The sequence below is a fragment of the Suricata suricatta genome, chromosome 16, assembly GCF_006229205.1.
Source record: "Suricata suricatta isolate VVHF042 chromosome 16, meerkat_22Aug2017_6uvM2_HiC, whole genome shotgun sequence".
In the NCBI taxonomy this organism is placed as follows: domain Eukaryota; kingdom Metazoa; phylum Chordata; class Mammalia; order Carnivora; family Herpestidae; genus Suricata; species Suricata suricatta.
The window spans coordinates 6,606,856-6,620,757 of NC_043715.1; the positions used below are offsets into that span (position 1 = coordinate 6,606,856).

The window sequence follows — 13,902 nt, forward strand, 5'->3', positions numbered from 1 at the left end:
GATGTCCTGGGTAAGAAGAGTAAGAACTCTTTCTTGCAGCGGGAAGAGAAGGTGCTAAGTATGGAAAAGGATGCGTGGGTGGCTTGTGCGTATGGGCTGAAAACGGTTGACGGGAAAGGTGAAAAGGGACCTGTGGAGCTGGCCAAGCACCCGAAGGCCAACGACACGCTGCCTTTCCCTCCCCGGGCGGCCCCAGCACCCCTGCTGGCCGACCACCAGCGGGACGGCCTTCACTGGTCCCTCCGGCCTGCGAAACGCCCCGTGTGCCCTCCCAATCCCGGCAACGGCCGCTATCTGGCCCCCGTGCAGCTTTGGCAGAAACAGGGAGTGCAAAACATCAAAGCCAGATTCAAAGCCAGGGAGCCAAGACCTGCCGTGAACATCCAAAAGCACATTCTCGCGGAGGCCAAGCAGGAAAACAGGCCCCAAACGTTGACCAAAGTGTTGCGGAGAACTCTCTTGCCCTCCCTCACGGTGAGCAGAGTCGTCACTCCAGTCTCTGCCCACAGACTGCTCTGAGCCACCGCAGTAGAATTCCCTGGGAATGAGCACTGTTTGAATCCATTCATCGTTTCCCTGTCTCTCTCTCTCCCTCCATCCCACCCTTCTCTTCTCTTCTGCCATACTCTTCCCCCCATTCCCACCCTCCCTTCCCTTGTCCCTTTTTTTGTAGAAGAACCAGAGGAAACTGAACCTCACTCTATGGGTTCTGATTTATTCTCAAAGCTCCCATATCTATGTCACCTGCTTCTGTCGCCTAGCCATTTACAAAACGCAAACTGGTAATACCATTCTCGCTTCTGCCTGCCTCATCTCTCCACTCCCCGCCGGAAGCCACATGGATGGCGAGGACTCTGAAGGGCATCCCTCAGTGATGCCCAGGTCAGCCCTGAGCCGACTGGCAGGGGCGCTCTCCTCCCCATGTAGTGCCTTAAGCTTAGTGTAGGGGCTTGTTTAGGCCAAATTGTTTCCCAGTCTCTTGAACCAGGCAGATACCATCTGTTGCCTCACCTTCTCTTGCAGCAAAGATCTGGAACATTGCTGTAATAGATAACTCCAGCCTGCCTCCAGAAGAATGTCCTTGTGTCCAAGGTGTGCTAACCTCCCATCCATGGACATACCGTACCCACAATACACTGCGTGTCCCAGGGTTTCCTAGTCCTATAGCCTCATGCTAGTGTCCATGTCTGGAAGAGTTTTAGCCACAGCTCTATAAAATCCATCTTGGGAAGCAGGTTAAGAATAATTATTTGTTTAAAAAAAATGTTGTTGTGATGATTATTGTCACTCTACATGCTTCCTCCAGCTTTACCTTGCATCTAGTATTTGGGAACTCTACAACCCCAGACAGACGCTTATGGAATAGTGATGTTACTTCCTCCCCTCTCCTGTCCCCCGTCTTCCCTCATTTTACCCCAGTGCATATTTCCTGAAGTTGTATATAAATTAAACATTTGTAAATGAGTTATATTTTAAGTGCCAAGCGACCACGCTATGTAGAGTAATGCTCTGAAAAACCATTTTGTGATATGAATAACCATTTAGCTGCTCTGTAATTACGTAGTTTGCATTTGCTTAAGGTAGGTTGTACTTGAACTCTGGACTTCCTGTCCCCCAGATGATGGATAGAATATATGACTGTATCTGGAAACATCTGTAATTGGTCTTTGTAATGTTTTGCCTCTTAGTTTAGGTGGTTTTTGTTCTGTTTTGTGGTTTTTGCCAAACACTGGAAATATAGTGGAATATAGTACAGTGGTCATGAAAAGGTGTATTTTTATTACTGAGGTTGGACGCTTTTTTATAGTTTAGAGGCAGTTTTTAGGTCCTGCCCACCCCTTCTTCCCTGAATGAAGAAACCGGCTGGATTCTGCCCCCAGAAGCAGCTCTGATCTCTCACTGTGTCGGGACCGTCGAGGTGTTGGACCTGGAGCTGGGTGAGGGCCCTCTGGCTCCGCACCTGCCCACCTAAGGCAGTGGTTCTTCAAGCCCCCTCTTTTAAAGAGCAGGATGATGACTAAGCTCATGACTAAGCTCAGGACATGTAAAACAGACAAGAGCATCTTGGGAGAGAGGCGTGAGTGAGGGACAGAGCTGCTCACTCAGCCCAGAGCTGGTGACATTTTGAGATTTCACTGATCTAAGTTAAAACAGAATTTGTTTTTCTTTAGAAAAATTCTTTTGTTGAGATAAAGGTTATATAGATTTGGGGGTAAACATAATAATTTAGAATTAAGAGGAGGGCGAGTCTGAACAAAGGAAGGGCCCAAATTGAAAGATTTATAGTATCCTTCCTTTTGAGCAAATAATTTATTTGGCCAACAAAATATTGACTAGGAGACGCCTCTGTGAATAGATAGGCACGTTTCACATTTGGCATCTCTTTAGGTTATTTTTCAACCTGATTAAGCTCCTCTGGGACCTTATTTGCATTAGCCTGGGCTTAGCTTGTTTTCTGTGGAGAAAAATCACTCCAGGTTTTGCCTGTTTCCATTCAGGTCAAATCAGGACATTCAGACTGATGTCCAAGTCTAATGTTTGTTTATTTTTGAGAGACAGAGCGTGCCTGGAGGAGGGGTAGATAGAGAGGGAGACACAGAATCTGAAGCAGGCTCCAGGCTCCGAGCTGTCAGCACAGAGCCCGATGCGGGGTTCTAACACACAAACTGCAAAATCATGACCTGAGCGGAAGTTGGACACTCAAACTGACTGAGCCACCAGGCGCCCCAATGTCCAAGTCTAGATAAAGGCTAAATGTTTAATAGAATGCGGTCCCAATTAGGGTTCTAGGTCACCAACACAATTTCCAGGGGGAAATCCCACCATTGAAGGGCGTTAAGCGTGTTAACATGGCCTCAGTTAGGTTTTGGATCCTCTAGTCTCTAAACCAAGCCCATTGTGGGCTGTGTTTCATCCCTTGTTCTATTAGTTTTGGATGTCTCCATAAGACTTTCCAAACTCCTATTTTTCTAGAAACCTTACATATCACCAGATGGAACTGTGGCAGCACCTGACCCAGGGCTCCTACAGGGCCCGAGGTCACCTTCTGGATGAGGCCAGGCTGTGGCCTGGGGGTCCTGCTGAGGGTCTGGGTGCTGCAAGGGAGGGGCTGGAGGGGCGGGAAACCTGGACAGACAGATGCGATCCTGACAGAGAGACGAGGGGTGGCACTTCCGAAGGGCAAAGGGAAGACTTTAAATCAGAATAAGGCCTGGCTACATTTGGACAAGTATGTAGGACTTTGGCTACTCAGGGAGACTTTCTCTCATTTTTAGCTTTATTCTTTTTATTCTGGACGTGGCTCCCTTTTGCGAAATTTACCTGTACTCAAGGACCATACTATAAAATGATTTGAACTCAGAATCAAGTTGGTTTTCACTCTCCCTCTCTCCCAAGTTCAAGAGCTTCAGGACCCAGAGAGACCACAGAAGCCCAGCCTCTCTCTCTGTGGGTACCCCCAGCTGGCCAAGAGGGCCAAGCTGCATGACTGGAGGACTCCCATCTGGGGCTCCTTGGGGTCCAGTGCCTGGGCCACCTTGGCGCTGCATTTGGGGGGGGGGGTGTTGAGAAGCAAGGTGGGGAATAAACAGAGCGGCTCCTAGGGCTGTGACCAAGGGCATATCGGGGCTGTCCCTGGTACTTCAGGGACCATCTCCCACTGTCTGCCAGGAGCACTGGGACCCTGGCGCTGGGAGAGCCTTAGCGCCGAGCTCCTGCAGTCCAGACTAAACTCGGCCTGGAGCTCAATTAGCCTCACAATGCAAGAACTCCCTTGAATTTACAAGGCACTGCTCTTTCTAAGCCCCTTCTGGGTATTAGTCTCTTTATCCTGTGCAAATGCATGGGTGTCAAGGGTCATTTTCTCCTGTGCCCCAAGGAGAATCCAATCAACAGAGAGAGTGTGTTCAGTCAGGCCAGTACCCAGGTGTGGAACAGCTGAAGCCCTGGGTGGAAAAGATCACATGAGGCAGGAAGGAGGGCTGGAGAATGCCATTCCTTCACTTAAGATGGGAGCAATTTCAGACACAGGATGTGGTGAAGATGAGGAGGTAATGTACGTAAAATGGCAACAGAGATGAGATTTTTCTGAATATTGATCAAATCAAAATAACTGGGTCACTTCCCTTTAATGAATGACTAGCTACTTAAAATCATGGAGGGCGGTGTGGGAGGCTCAGCTGGTTAAGTGTCTGACTCTTGATTTTGGCTCAGGTCATCATCTCACAGTTTGTGGGTTCGAGCCTTGCCCGGGATACTCTCTCTCCTGCTCTCTCTGCCCCTCCCCTGCTTGTGCTCTCTCTCTCTCAAAATAAACAAACTAAAAAAAGAAAAAAGAAAAACGTAGGGAAATCCTGTGGAACACGGCGAGCTGTCATTTGGAGTGTGAGGAGCCTTTTACTCTTCAGCCGTCCTCAGAACACAGCTTCGCAACTTGTTGACGGAGGCTCCTGGCTTGGGATTAACCAATGCATGGGCTTCTTTTCCTGGCTCTTTCCCTCATGCTGTTTTGCCTGATTTTCCACTGCTCCAGTCTGAACACTCGCTTTGCAGATTAATATCATGTATGTAAGTAAAACAGGAAGTGTCTTCCTTTCTCCTAGGAGCTGAATTTAGGCATTTAATTTTTTTTCTGCACCGAAGTATTGCCACTGGGTATAGGTGTCCTTGCTTTATAAAATTAAGGGATGGGCACTTAAGGACTTTCCTAATTCTTTTGGTGCAGTTAACTTGCCTATAAAATACATAGTGAATTTCAATTTGTACATTTCAAAAGCTGTTTATTGTAAACAATCCTGAAGCTACTTAAAAAAATTGTTTTTACATAAGACCGCGAAGACTTGGAATGCCTGGGTGGCTCAGTCGGTTAAGCATAAGACCGTGAAGACTCAACCTTCTCTAGTAACACATGCTTTCTAAGCAACATACATACTTCTTGAAGGATCCGACGGCCCAGCCTGATCTGGCCATCTGCAGCAAGGCTTAAAGTTCCACCCCACCAACTGGCCCCATCCCTAGGGCAGCGTTCTTCAGCCTTGGCATTCTTGCCTTTGGGGCTCGATAATTCTTTGTAGGGACTGTTTTGTACAAAGAAGGGAGTTTAGTGGCATCCCTGGCCTCTCTCCACTAGATGCCGATGGTCCCTGAGTCATGAGAATCAGGAATGCCTTCAGACATTACCAAGTGCCACAGGGACAAAATCAGCCCAGTTGAGAAACAGTGCCTTAGGGAATTACTAATTCAAGAATCCAGAGCCTGTGGGTGTAGCTTCTCTGAGTTTTTCTTACAGAGCAAGCGCAAGTCTTGGCACAGGCACAAAGGAAATGTGGGTGATGTCCAGCCTGCTGTGTCCTGGAAAGCCATCTAGTGCTCTCCGTTTTGTCTTGGTCTGGTCCATCTGGCCCTCTGGTGGCACCTGCACAGGTTCCTTCCAGAAGGAAGTGACTGGCCACAAGCCTGCTGTTTTCCTCTGAGACCATCTCATAATAAAATAGGTCCCTTGTGCCAGGGCCTGGAAAGGCTGTTGGCGTTCCTGTATTCGTCTTTCGAGAGAACGAGAGAACATGCATTGTTGCTTCAGCAAGGTTTCCGAGAAAATCCTATGATGCTAAGTTGATGTGTTTACACTTAATGCCATTGTTCAGAATTCCTTCCTGTTTAAGCAATACTCCCAACATTCACTGCTCGTGATAAACTGGTGGAGTATTAAGAGGCTGCCCATCCTGGGGATAGCACTCCTTCCTAGCCACTGGCCAACGGATGCTCTGCATGCAGGTATGAAGATTGTTCTTGTTCCCGACTTAGCTCAACCAACAGACATTTCTTCCCTGTGTTATCTTTTAAAATCAAACAATTTCTCTGCTTATGGAAACTTTGTTAACTTGAAAACATACTATAAGGCAGTCATATGTTCAGTACGACAGGACTGATACCAATTTTGTTTTAATCTGCGTGTGTTCTGAAGAAAACTAGAAATCAAACATTTAATTTGGGATAAACACCGGTAGTTCCGATACTGTTCATGACACTACGAAGCCTTAGCTTCTGAGCTTATTCACCCAAATTCACCCTCATGACTGATGTCTCTAATTTCAGGAAAATGGACTGTCAGAGAATGTGCTTATTATGGTAGTTATTTAGAGAACGTTAAATCTGAAGACTTACTACTTAGGCACATATCTCGTTACAGAATAGTGCTTTAAATGGTTTTAAAATATAACACATCCTACTAAAATGGCAGAAAAGAAAAGAATAAATTGGTGCATTTACAATTCATTAAAAGTATTGGACTCTCAGATATAGCTCAACAAAAATTGTCTCCATGAACTAAGACAATATAACTAATTCTGAAGGCATAATTGACCAATTTTTGAATGGTTTCTTTCTTTTCTTTTTCTTTGAGAGAGAGGGAAGGAGGGAGAAGGAGGGAAAGAGGGACGGGAGAGAGAGAGAGAGAGAGAGAGAGAGGGAAACCGTGACTGGGGGAGGGGCAGGGAGAGGACAGAGGATCAAAGTGGGCTCTGCACTGATAGCAGTGAGCTTGATTCGAGACTTGAACTCACGAATCCACAATCCATGAGATCATGACCTTGAGCGGAGGTCAGACACTCAACCAACTGAGCCACCCAGGTGCCCCTGAATGGTTTCTTAAAAGTGTACTATAACATCTTAATTTTTGAAGGCTCACTTTTCAAATAGGGAAATGTTACTGAGGTATGTGGTAAAGTTAAATGGCCTTTAGTGATTCCTTGATTCAGATGCATTTGAATTCTGCCACATCTGTGTTATAGCACAAGCTCTACCTTCTCTGAGGTCATTCAACTTCTCGTTACAGCCTAGGAAAAAGATAAAGTAGGAGGGAGGGGGTATCACTTTCACATTCAGTCCTGATCAGCAGCCTGTTTGAAATGCAATCATAAAGCCAAACCAGGACATAGAAGTGGTGGGTGGATCACCAGGAAGGGAAGGGTAAAAAGCTGCAAGCAAAAGCAGGAAGAAGATGCCAGGTTTGGAACAGGTCTTACTGACCCATACTATGCTAATAAGCTCGGGCCTTTATGCAAAAACAAACAGAAACCTTATTAGCTTAGCTTCAAACCTTAGCATCTTTTAGGTAAGTCCACGGAATTTTTGTTTTAATTTCCCCTTTATATCAAGAAGTCAGAAACATACTGATCTAGCTTTTATAGCTTTCACAAATTAGTGACTAAGCAAAGAACTACTCATAATCTAACCCTCTCATTTTTGCTTTTAAGCTAGAATTACATTATTTACAAAGACAAAAGGGACCCCATTATAAAATGGCCATGAATTGGGGGCGTTTGGCTGGCTCAGTTGGTTGAGCGTCCGACTTTGGCTCAGGTCATGATCTCATAGATGTGAATTCAAGCCCCATGTCGGCCTTGCTGCTGTCAGCAAAGAGCCTGCCTTGGATTCTCTATCCCTACCCCCACCTCCCCCTCTCTGCCCCTCCCTTACTTGTACTCACTCAAAAAAACACATTTTTTTAAATGTTTTATTTATTTTTGATACAGAGAGAGACAGAGCATGAGAGGGGGAGGGGCAGAGAGAGAAGGAGACACAGAACTGGAAGCAGGCTCCAGGCTCTGAGCTGTCAGCACAGAGCCTGACGCGGGGCTCAAACCCACAAACGTGAGATCTGACCTGAGCTGAAATCGGATGCTTAACCGACTGAGCCACCCAGGCACCCCACAAAAAAAACATTTAAAAAAAGTAAGTGAAATGGTCATGAATTGGCAAATGCATGAATTGGGAGTAATTTCCTTCAAAATTCTAAGGTGTATAGCTTTAGTCGAATAAAAACTACATCAAAATAGAAAGTTTGGTAACGGAGTGTCTTTTCATTTTCTACGAGGAAAATTCGTAATTCTTGTCAACAAGGTAAAACAGTAATGAAAATAACCAGGCACAACATTTGATCCTGTGGCTATCAGAAGTTGATGGGCTGTGAAACGTCAAGGCAACAAATTAGGTCACATTATGTGTGTCAAAGAATTCACACAAAAAGGTAGAATTCTCACTTGTCTTTAATCACAGAATTTCAGTTTTTACGAATAATCCGAAGACGATTCAGGGAACTAAGGTCTGGGAGGGAAACAGTTCTTACTTGTACGGGAAGGACCAGGACATGCTCCATTTTTCTGTAAGTAACTCTACTGGCTGGATTAACAGACATTTTCACAGCAGCAACAACAACAAACGTTTTTCAAAGCCAAAGGATCACTGCATTTGTATTTACAAAAAGCCAGAAACGAACATGCATTTCTCCCTGACCAGGAGAACTTAAATAAATGTTTGAACATTAAGGCAGTGACAATTCTAAAACATAATGAAATTCTAAGTTAAGGCTTTATGTCTGTTCTGAAACCCATATTCATAGGCCACTGTGACCAAAGCAAACTTTTATCTACCAGGTTAATCCATCCAGGCAAGGTTACGGATTCACTACCAAGTATTCTATGGGATAGGAATTAGTACGAAAATCATCCATTTAATGAGCTATTAGTCCACTCGTTAGGTTTTATTTTGAGGATTTAGTCTTCAGCAGCGTGTAAGCATGTGCCACAGAAGGAACTTTTTTCCTTAAGTAAACTTAGAAAACTTATGGGCTGCACCGATTTTTCCTTGACTCAAAGTTGGCCAACAATTAAGAATTCCTGATTTCCTCAACACAGAAAACCTCCGGAGCATATCTGGCCATGCTCCCGTCTAAAAACGTGGATGTTCTCGATTACGCAAGTAACTGGTCTTCATCTTCCTTGAAGACTGTTTGGCACTGCCGTCTGCACAAAATGGGGAATACCATAGTTCAGGTGGGTCTGTTCTGTACTGTCCTCAAGGCACAAATACTACCCTTGCTGGGCCAATGTCTGTCCTTATTCAAGGAAGGGATGAGAGGTGGATGAAAAGATTCACTCAACAATCATGGATTGCACTCTTGCCCTATTCAAACTTACATAAAGTACTGAAATTTATGGGGAAATGTGTCCTTTTCTCTTTCCAGTATTTTTTTTTTTTAACATTTAGAAAGACAAAGCTCAGATTCAGCCTATGGATGCACTCTGAGAAGCAGCTCTGGGGCCCCCCCGCCCCACCTCGCCTACTGGGGAGAGCGGGAGGGGTGTTCACAGGGCACCCTCCAGGGTGAGCTGGGGGGCAGGACTCCATGCCGCAGCGTTCCGCAGCTGGGGTGACGGACGGTCACTTAGACGGGAAGGATCACTATTTACACTGGGTGCCTGCCGCTACTTCTTGAAGCGGTAATTGGACAGAAACGTGTCTTGTGAGGAAAGCGCTGTACACTTACGTTGGGACCACTACTAGTTTCTTTAGAGGAAGAATGGCACTGGTGACAGGAAGATGCTCTCAAAAGCTAAAGACAGCTGTGGTTTTCCTTTTGTCTCCAAGTCAGAAAACAGGGAGATGTCAAGGCAGGTGGCAGGAGTCCCACGCCACGTAAGCACTCGTGCTTAAATGTGCGGCATGGCGTCCGAGTTCTTGAGATTTACTATCAGGAAACAGGAAGTTCTCTTCAGCACCGTCCGACATTTTAGGTGCAATTTAAGTGAAGTGAGTCACATTTCAACGGAAATGTTTTGCGGATCTGAAAAGTCTGTACCCTAGTAATTGGTAAGCGTGGCTTCAGCTAATGGCTAGATGGGTTTTAAAGGTGTGAACACGACTGTTTTTTTAAGACGGGAAGACTAACTGTGAGAGGGCAAATGGAGGCAACACAGAAACAATCATTTTAGGTCAACATCTTACACTTTATGATACACTTACGTTTATACACAAATCTCATGTTTACAAGTACAAAAGGCAGAGAACTTCAAGGACCCCTGTAAATGCATCAGTAACTACATTCAGTGGTGCTAACACTGTTGTCCCGCCTCCGTTCGCTGACCCGGAAGGAAACCGTAAAGGCCGACCCACGCGCTGACTGCATTTTCAGAAGTCGGAGACCGTGTGTAGTTCTGCACACGTCTGGGTTTCTACAGAGCTGAACTGAGACTCCATGGTGTTCCAGGCCAAATCGGCCAGGAGAAAGTCGTCCATTGCCGTTTGGGTTTCGTTGCTGGTGAAGAACAAGCTCCCCAGGGCCTCAAAGCCAGAACTCATGGTCTGTGTTTCTGTGCTGTTCAGCTGAACTTTGCTCTCTACGGCAGGGGTGCTTTTGGCGGCGGAGGTCCCTTCGGTCTGGGTCTCGGTGTCCGATGAATCCGTACTCATGGAAAAGCTGGAGTGTTTCAGAATGCTTCCCAGAGGCAGGTGGGGACTGCTGTCCAAAAAGAAGTTTAGGTCTGTCTGTGTCTGCGTGTCAAACATTTCAAGGCCTAAGAAGTTCGAATTTCCCCTACAGCTATAGGGCTGGGCAGAGGGGTCTGCGAGGAAGAAGTCAGTCTGGGTCTCTATGTCCAGCGATTCCAAGACAGGCTCAGTGGTCATGGTGTTAAGCTCGCTCTCTTCGGTTTGAGTCTGGATATTTGAGGCGGAAAAGAACTCCTCGATATCAAAATCAATGGCGGGATTCTGGGCCGGGCCAGACGGGAGCTGGGCGTCAGATCCAGTGTTCGTGTCAGACAGAAGACGACTGTCCAGTGTCTGGCCAGGCAGGTTACTTGACAAGATGTTTTCTAAGTCACTTAATAAATCGATAGTTTGGGTCTGATTATCTGTCATGTTCTGTGAAGGGAGCATACCGTGCGGTGCACTGAAGTTTATAATTGGTGCCGATTTCTCAAGATCTTGATTTAAAGTCTTAGGGTGGTTCTGAGGTAACAAACCATGAGGGACCGTCTCTGCTACTAAGCTGCTGCTTATAATGGCGTCTGTGGCAACACCGTAGGATGAATGGACGCTCTCGAAAATGTCTCCACACATCACAGCTTGGTCCATCTGGACTCGGTCGTCTGTCAGACCCTGCATCCCACTGGTCTGGGTTTCTCTGGAGACCCCGCCCGATGGGTAACAGGCATCCGTGAACGTATCAGTCTGAGCAGCTATGGAAGAGGTTACCTTGGAACTGGGTAAGAATGTTTGAGTGTGAACACTGATGGGAAGGGAGACTTGAGAACCAAACGTCAAGTCTGTCTGCGAACAGGAAGACACGGAGGAGTCTGGGCCGGCCCACTGCGCGGAAGGTACGAACTGCTGCGTGGCGTACGACAGGTCCGTCTGGACGTTGATCGAAGAAATGCCGTTCTTCGGACATGGGTTTCCCAGTTCTTGTAAAGGGTTAGACAGGCTCTTGCCCAAGTCCACCTGGACCCCTGTGCTAATTGGCTCCAGAGCAACAGGATTTACAATTTTGGAAAGAGGGAGACTCTCCTTCAGACAGCCAGCCTCTGAATCCAGGCCGAAGATCAGGGTTCCGACCGACAGGGGCAGGATGTGCACGGCGCCCGGGGCGGAGCCCTGTTGGTCGACGCCCAGCACCACGGGCTGGGCCGAGGGGTCAGCTGTAGGCACAAAGACAGGCGTGGGAGAAAACTGCAGAACAGGAAGTTTAACCAGAGCCACTCTGGGCTTGGGTAAAAGCAACTTCTGAGGGTATCTTGGATGTGTTGTAAGAGTCTGCTTTCCGGCATTCGAGTGGCAAGAGTCTTCGAAAGAAGTGGCTAGCTTTATCTCTGAGGTCTCTAATTCTTGAGTGTCTGCTCTCGGAGCCGGCTGGCTGCTCGGTGACTCAGTGGTCTTGCCGGATGGCTTCTGGCTGTGCAGGCAGTTTTCCAGTTTCCTTTTCTTACTAGGTGGGTCCCTGAAAGTAACGACAGAGTGAAAAGAGAAAAATGAGTGTAAGCTGCAGCTGTCTTCAACCCCGGAGCTGTGTCAGCTGCTGACGAACACGGCGCCTCACACCCATAGCGGAGGTCAGCCTGGACGCGGTGAGGAGGAGCCGGCCCTGGGCGTGTCTGAGAACTGGGCCTACGGTGCCGGTGGGCAGAGAGACACGCAAGCAGGGAAGGAGCAAGCACTTCTTTTTTTGGGTATCCCTCCAAGTACTAGAACTCGGCTTAGCTCAGCTCTGTAAGCATAAGGAAGCGAACAGATTATATAATGCAACCTTTACCGTTTCTAAAGTGGGAAGCTATTACTCCAAATATAAAGCTGACCTTTAAAATGAGGTACAGTTTTATGGTAAAACTGAACTCTTCAACAATGTAACATCCCTCTGATAGAAAATGCTGGAAAGCTGGGACGGAATAAGGAAGAACAACCGGGTCAGGTTGATGCGGATGCTTTCCTGGTCCTGCTCGCTTTCCCCAAAGTTCCCTTTTCCATGTCACGTCTGTCTGCGGCCTTCCTCCCCGCACTAGTGCTCTCCAGAAGTTTCATCTGAAACTCTTCCCACAGCTACGGACTTGTGGGCCAGCACGTCTTCCCCTTTACCTGTGCTCTGCGGGGATCTCGTGGCCCGTCCGGTAGATGTGGGACTGCAAGGCGGTCCTGCTGGCGTAGGGACAGCCGCACGTGCACTGGAAGGTCTTGCCGCAGTCCTCGGCGTGCCTTTTCAAGTCCCACTCGGTGCCGTAGGAGTTGCTGCACTTACTACACTTATGCTTCTTCTCGGCGTGCATTTTCATAAAGTGCTGGGGAGAATACAGAGGGGGCGACAGTGGGCAACTGCAAGCGCTCCAAGTCCTTCAGACATGACCCGCGCGCCCGAATTAGCGCTGAGCTCACAGGGCGGACTGCAGCTGCGCGCACCAGGACACGGAGAGGCGCTCCTGGCCCCTCCTGCTCTGGGCAAAACCTCCTGGCGCCACCGTTTAGGTGTTGCCGACAGGCCACAGGCGGGGGAAGTCTGGCACGCGTCCTGGGGACCCACCAGCAGACGCTCGGGCAAGGGTCAGCCGGTCTCTGCCAGTCCTAAAGCACCTCCTTCCCCACTTGCTGGGCCCCCTCCCTAAGGTGGCTGCTTCTGGAACTCTTTGTCTGACCTCTGCAGCTAGGTGCTCCCTTAGACCATTTCCTCTGTGCGTTTGCCTCTCTGGCCTTGGAGGCACCCAGGGTCACCCAAGAGATCTGGACACACATTTCTCATTGGCTGAGGACACGGTCTTCTTGTCTTTCCTCCAAACCCACTCCCGGCATCTTCGCCTCCAGAACGAGTCGTGTCTCCTTTACTCGAGTCCCGCCCCACTCACGTTTTCCCCGCCAGGGAGACTCTTGGACGGCTGTTCCCACGAGCAGCTGTCTTCAAGAGTTCTCCGGGTACGTTTGGGAAGGGATTGTTTGGGAAGGGATTGGAATGCACGCTAGGCTTACACCACTTCCGCCTTATCCTCAGAGAAGGATACTTAAGTGAAATACCTGTTTTACGAGAGAAAATTGAGAAAATGGTCTGTCAGGGCCTCTGGGGCATCCTTCAATTGGACAACAGTAGAATTTCGGTACGGTTTTCAAATCTTTTCTTACTGTTGGATTTACTATGCCATCCTGCAAAAGAAAAAGTTACTTTAAGCACTTATTAAAAAAACACCCAACAGAACTGGCTGGGAGCAGAAACAAGGTGACTTCCTGGGGGTCTTTTAAGGGTTAAAAATGTTCTAAAATTGGGATTGTGGTGCTGGTGGCACAGCCATGAGAATCTACTAAATAAATTATTCACTTAAAATGGGTAAATGGCGGAGAAACTGTAGTTCAATAAATCTGGCAATTCTTTTCTTAAGTTTGTTTATTTTGAGAGAGGAAAAGAGAGACTCCCAAGCAGGCTCTGAGTGGTCAGTACTGAGCCCGACGTACAGCTCAATCCCGTGAACGGAACCGTGAGATGATGACCCGAGCAGAAAGCAAGATTTGGATGCTTAACCTACTGAACCACCCGGGTGCCCATGCTAAACATTTTCAAAACAAAAAACCTATGTTGTTTAAAAATCTTCT

The 13,902-nt window shown here is 47.5% G+C and overlaps 2 protein-coding genes across 2 annotated transcripts in view; one reads left to right on the forward strand and one right to left on the reverse strand.

Moving 5' to 3' along the window:
* The window catches only part of C16H16orf46 (chromosome 16 C16orf46 homolog), a 12,377-nt gene extending 10,624 nt beyond the window's left edge, over positions 1-1,753 (forward strand). Inside the window, exon 5 of the mRNA XM_029926150.1 lies at positions 1-1,753. Within this exon, the coding sequence (XP_029782010.1) occupies positions 1-519 (519 nt within the window). The 3' untranslated portion in view covers positions 520-1,753.
* A 6,274-nt stretch (positions 1,754-8,027) lies between these two features.
* Positions 8,028-13,462, reverse strand: ATMIN (ATM interactor). The gene is made up of 3 exons (XM_029925595.1): positions 13,333-13,462; positions 12,409-12,608; positions 8,028-11,776 (listed from the first exon to the last, which is right to left on the reverse strand). The coding sequence occupies exons 2-3, from the start codon at positions 12,600-12,602 to the stop codon at positions 9,967-9,969; spliced, it is 2,004 nt and encodes a 667-aa protein (XP_029781455.1). The 5' UTR covers positions 12,603-12,608; positions 13,333-13,462; the 3' UTR covers positions 8,028-9,966.
* Between the last annotated feature and the right edge of the window lie 440 nt (positions 13,463-13,902).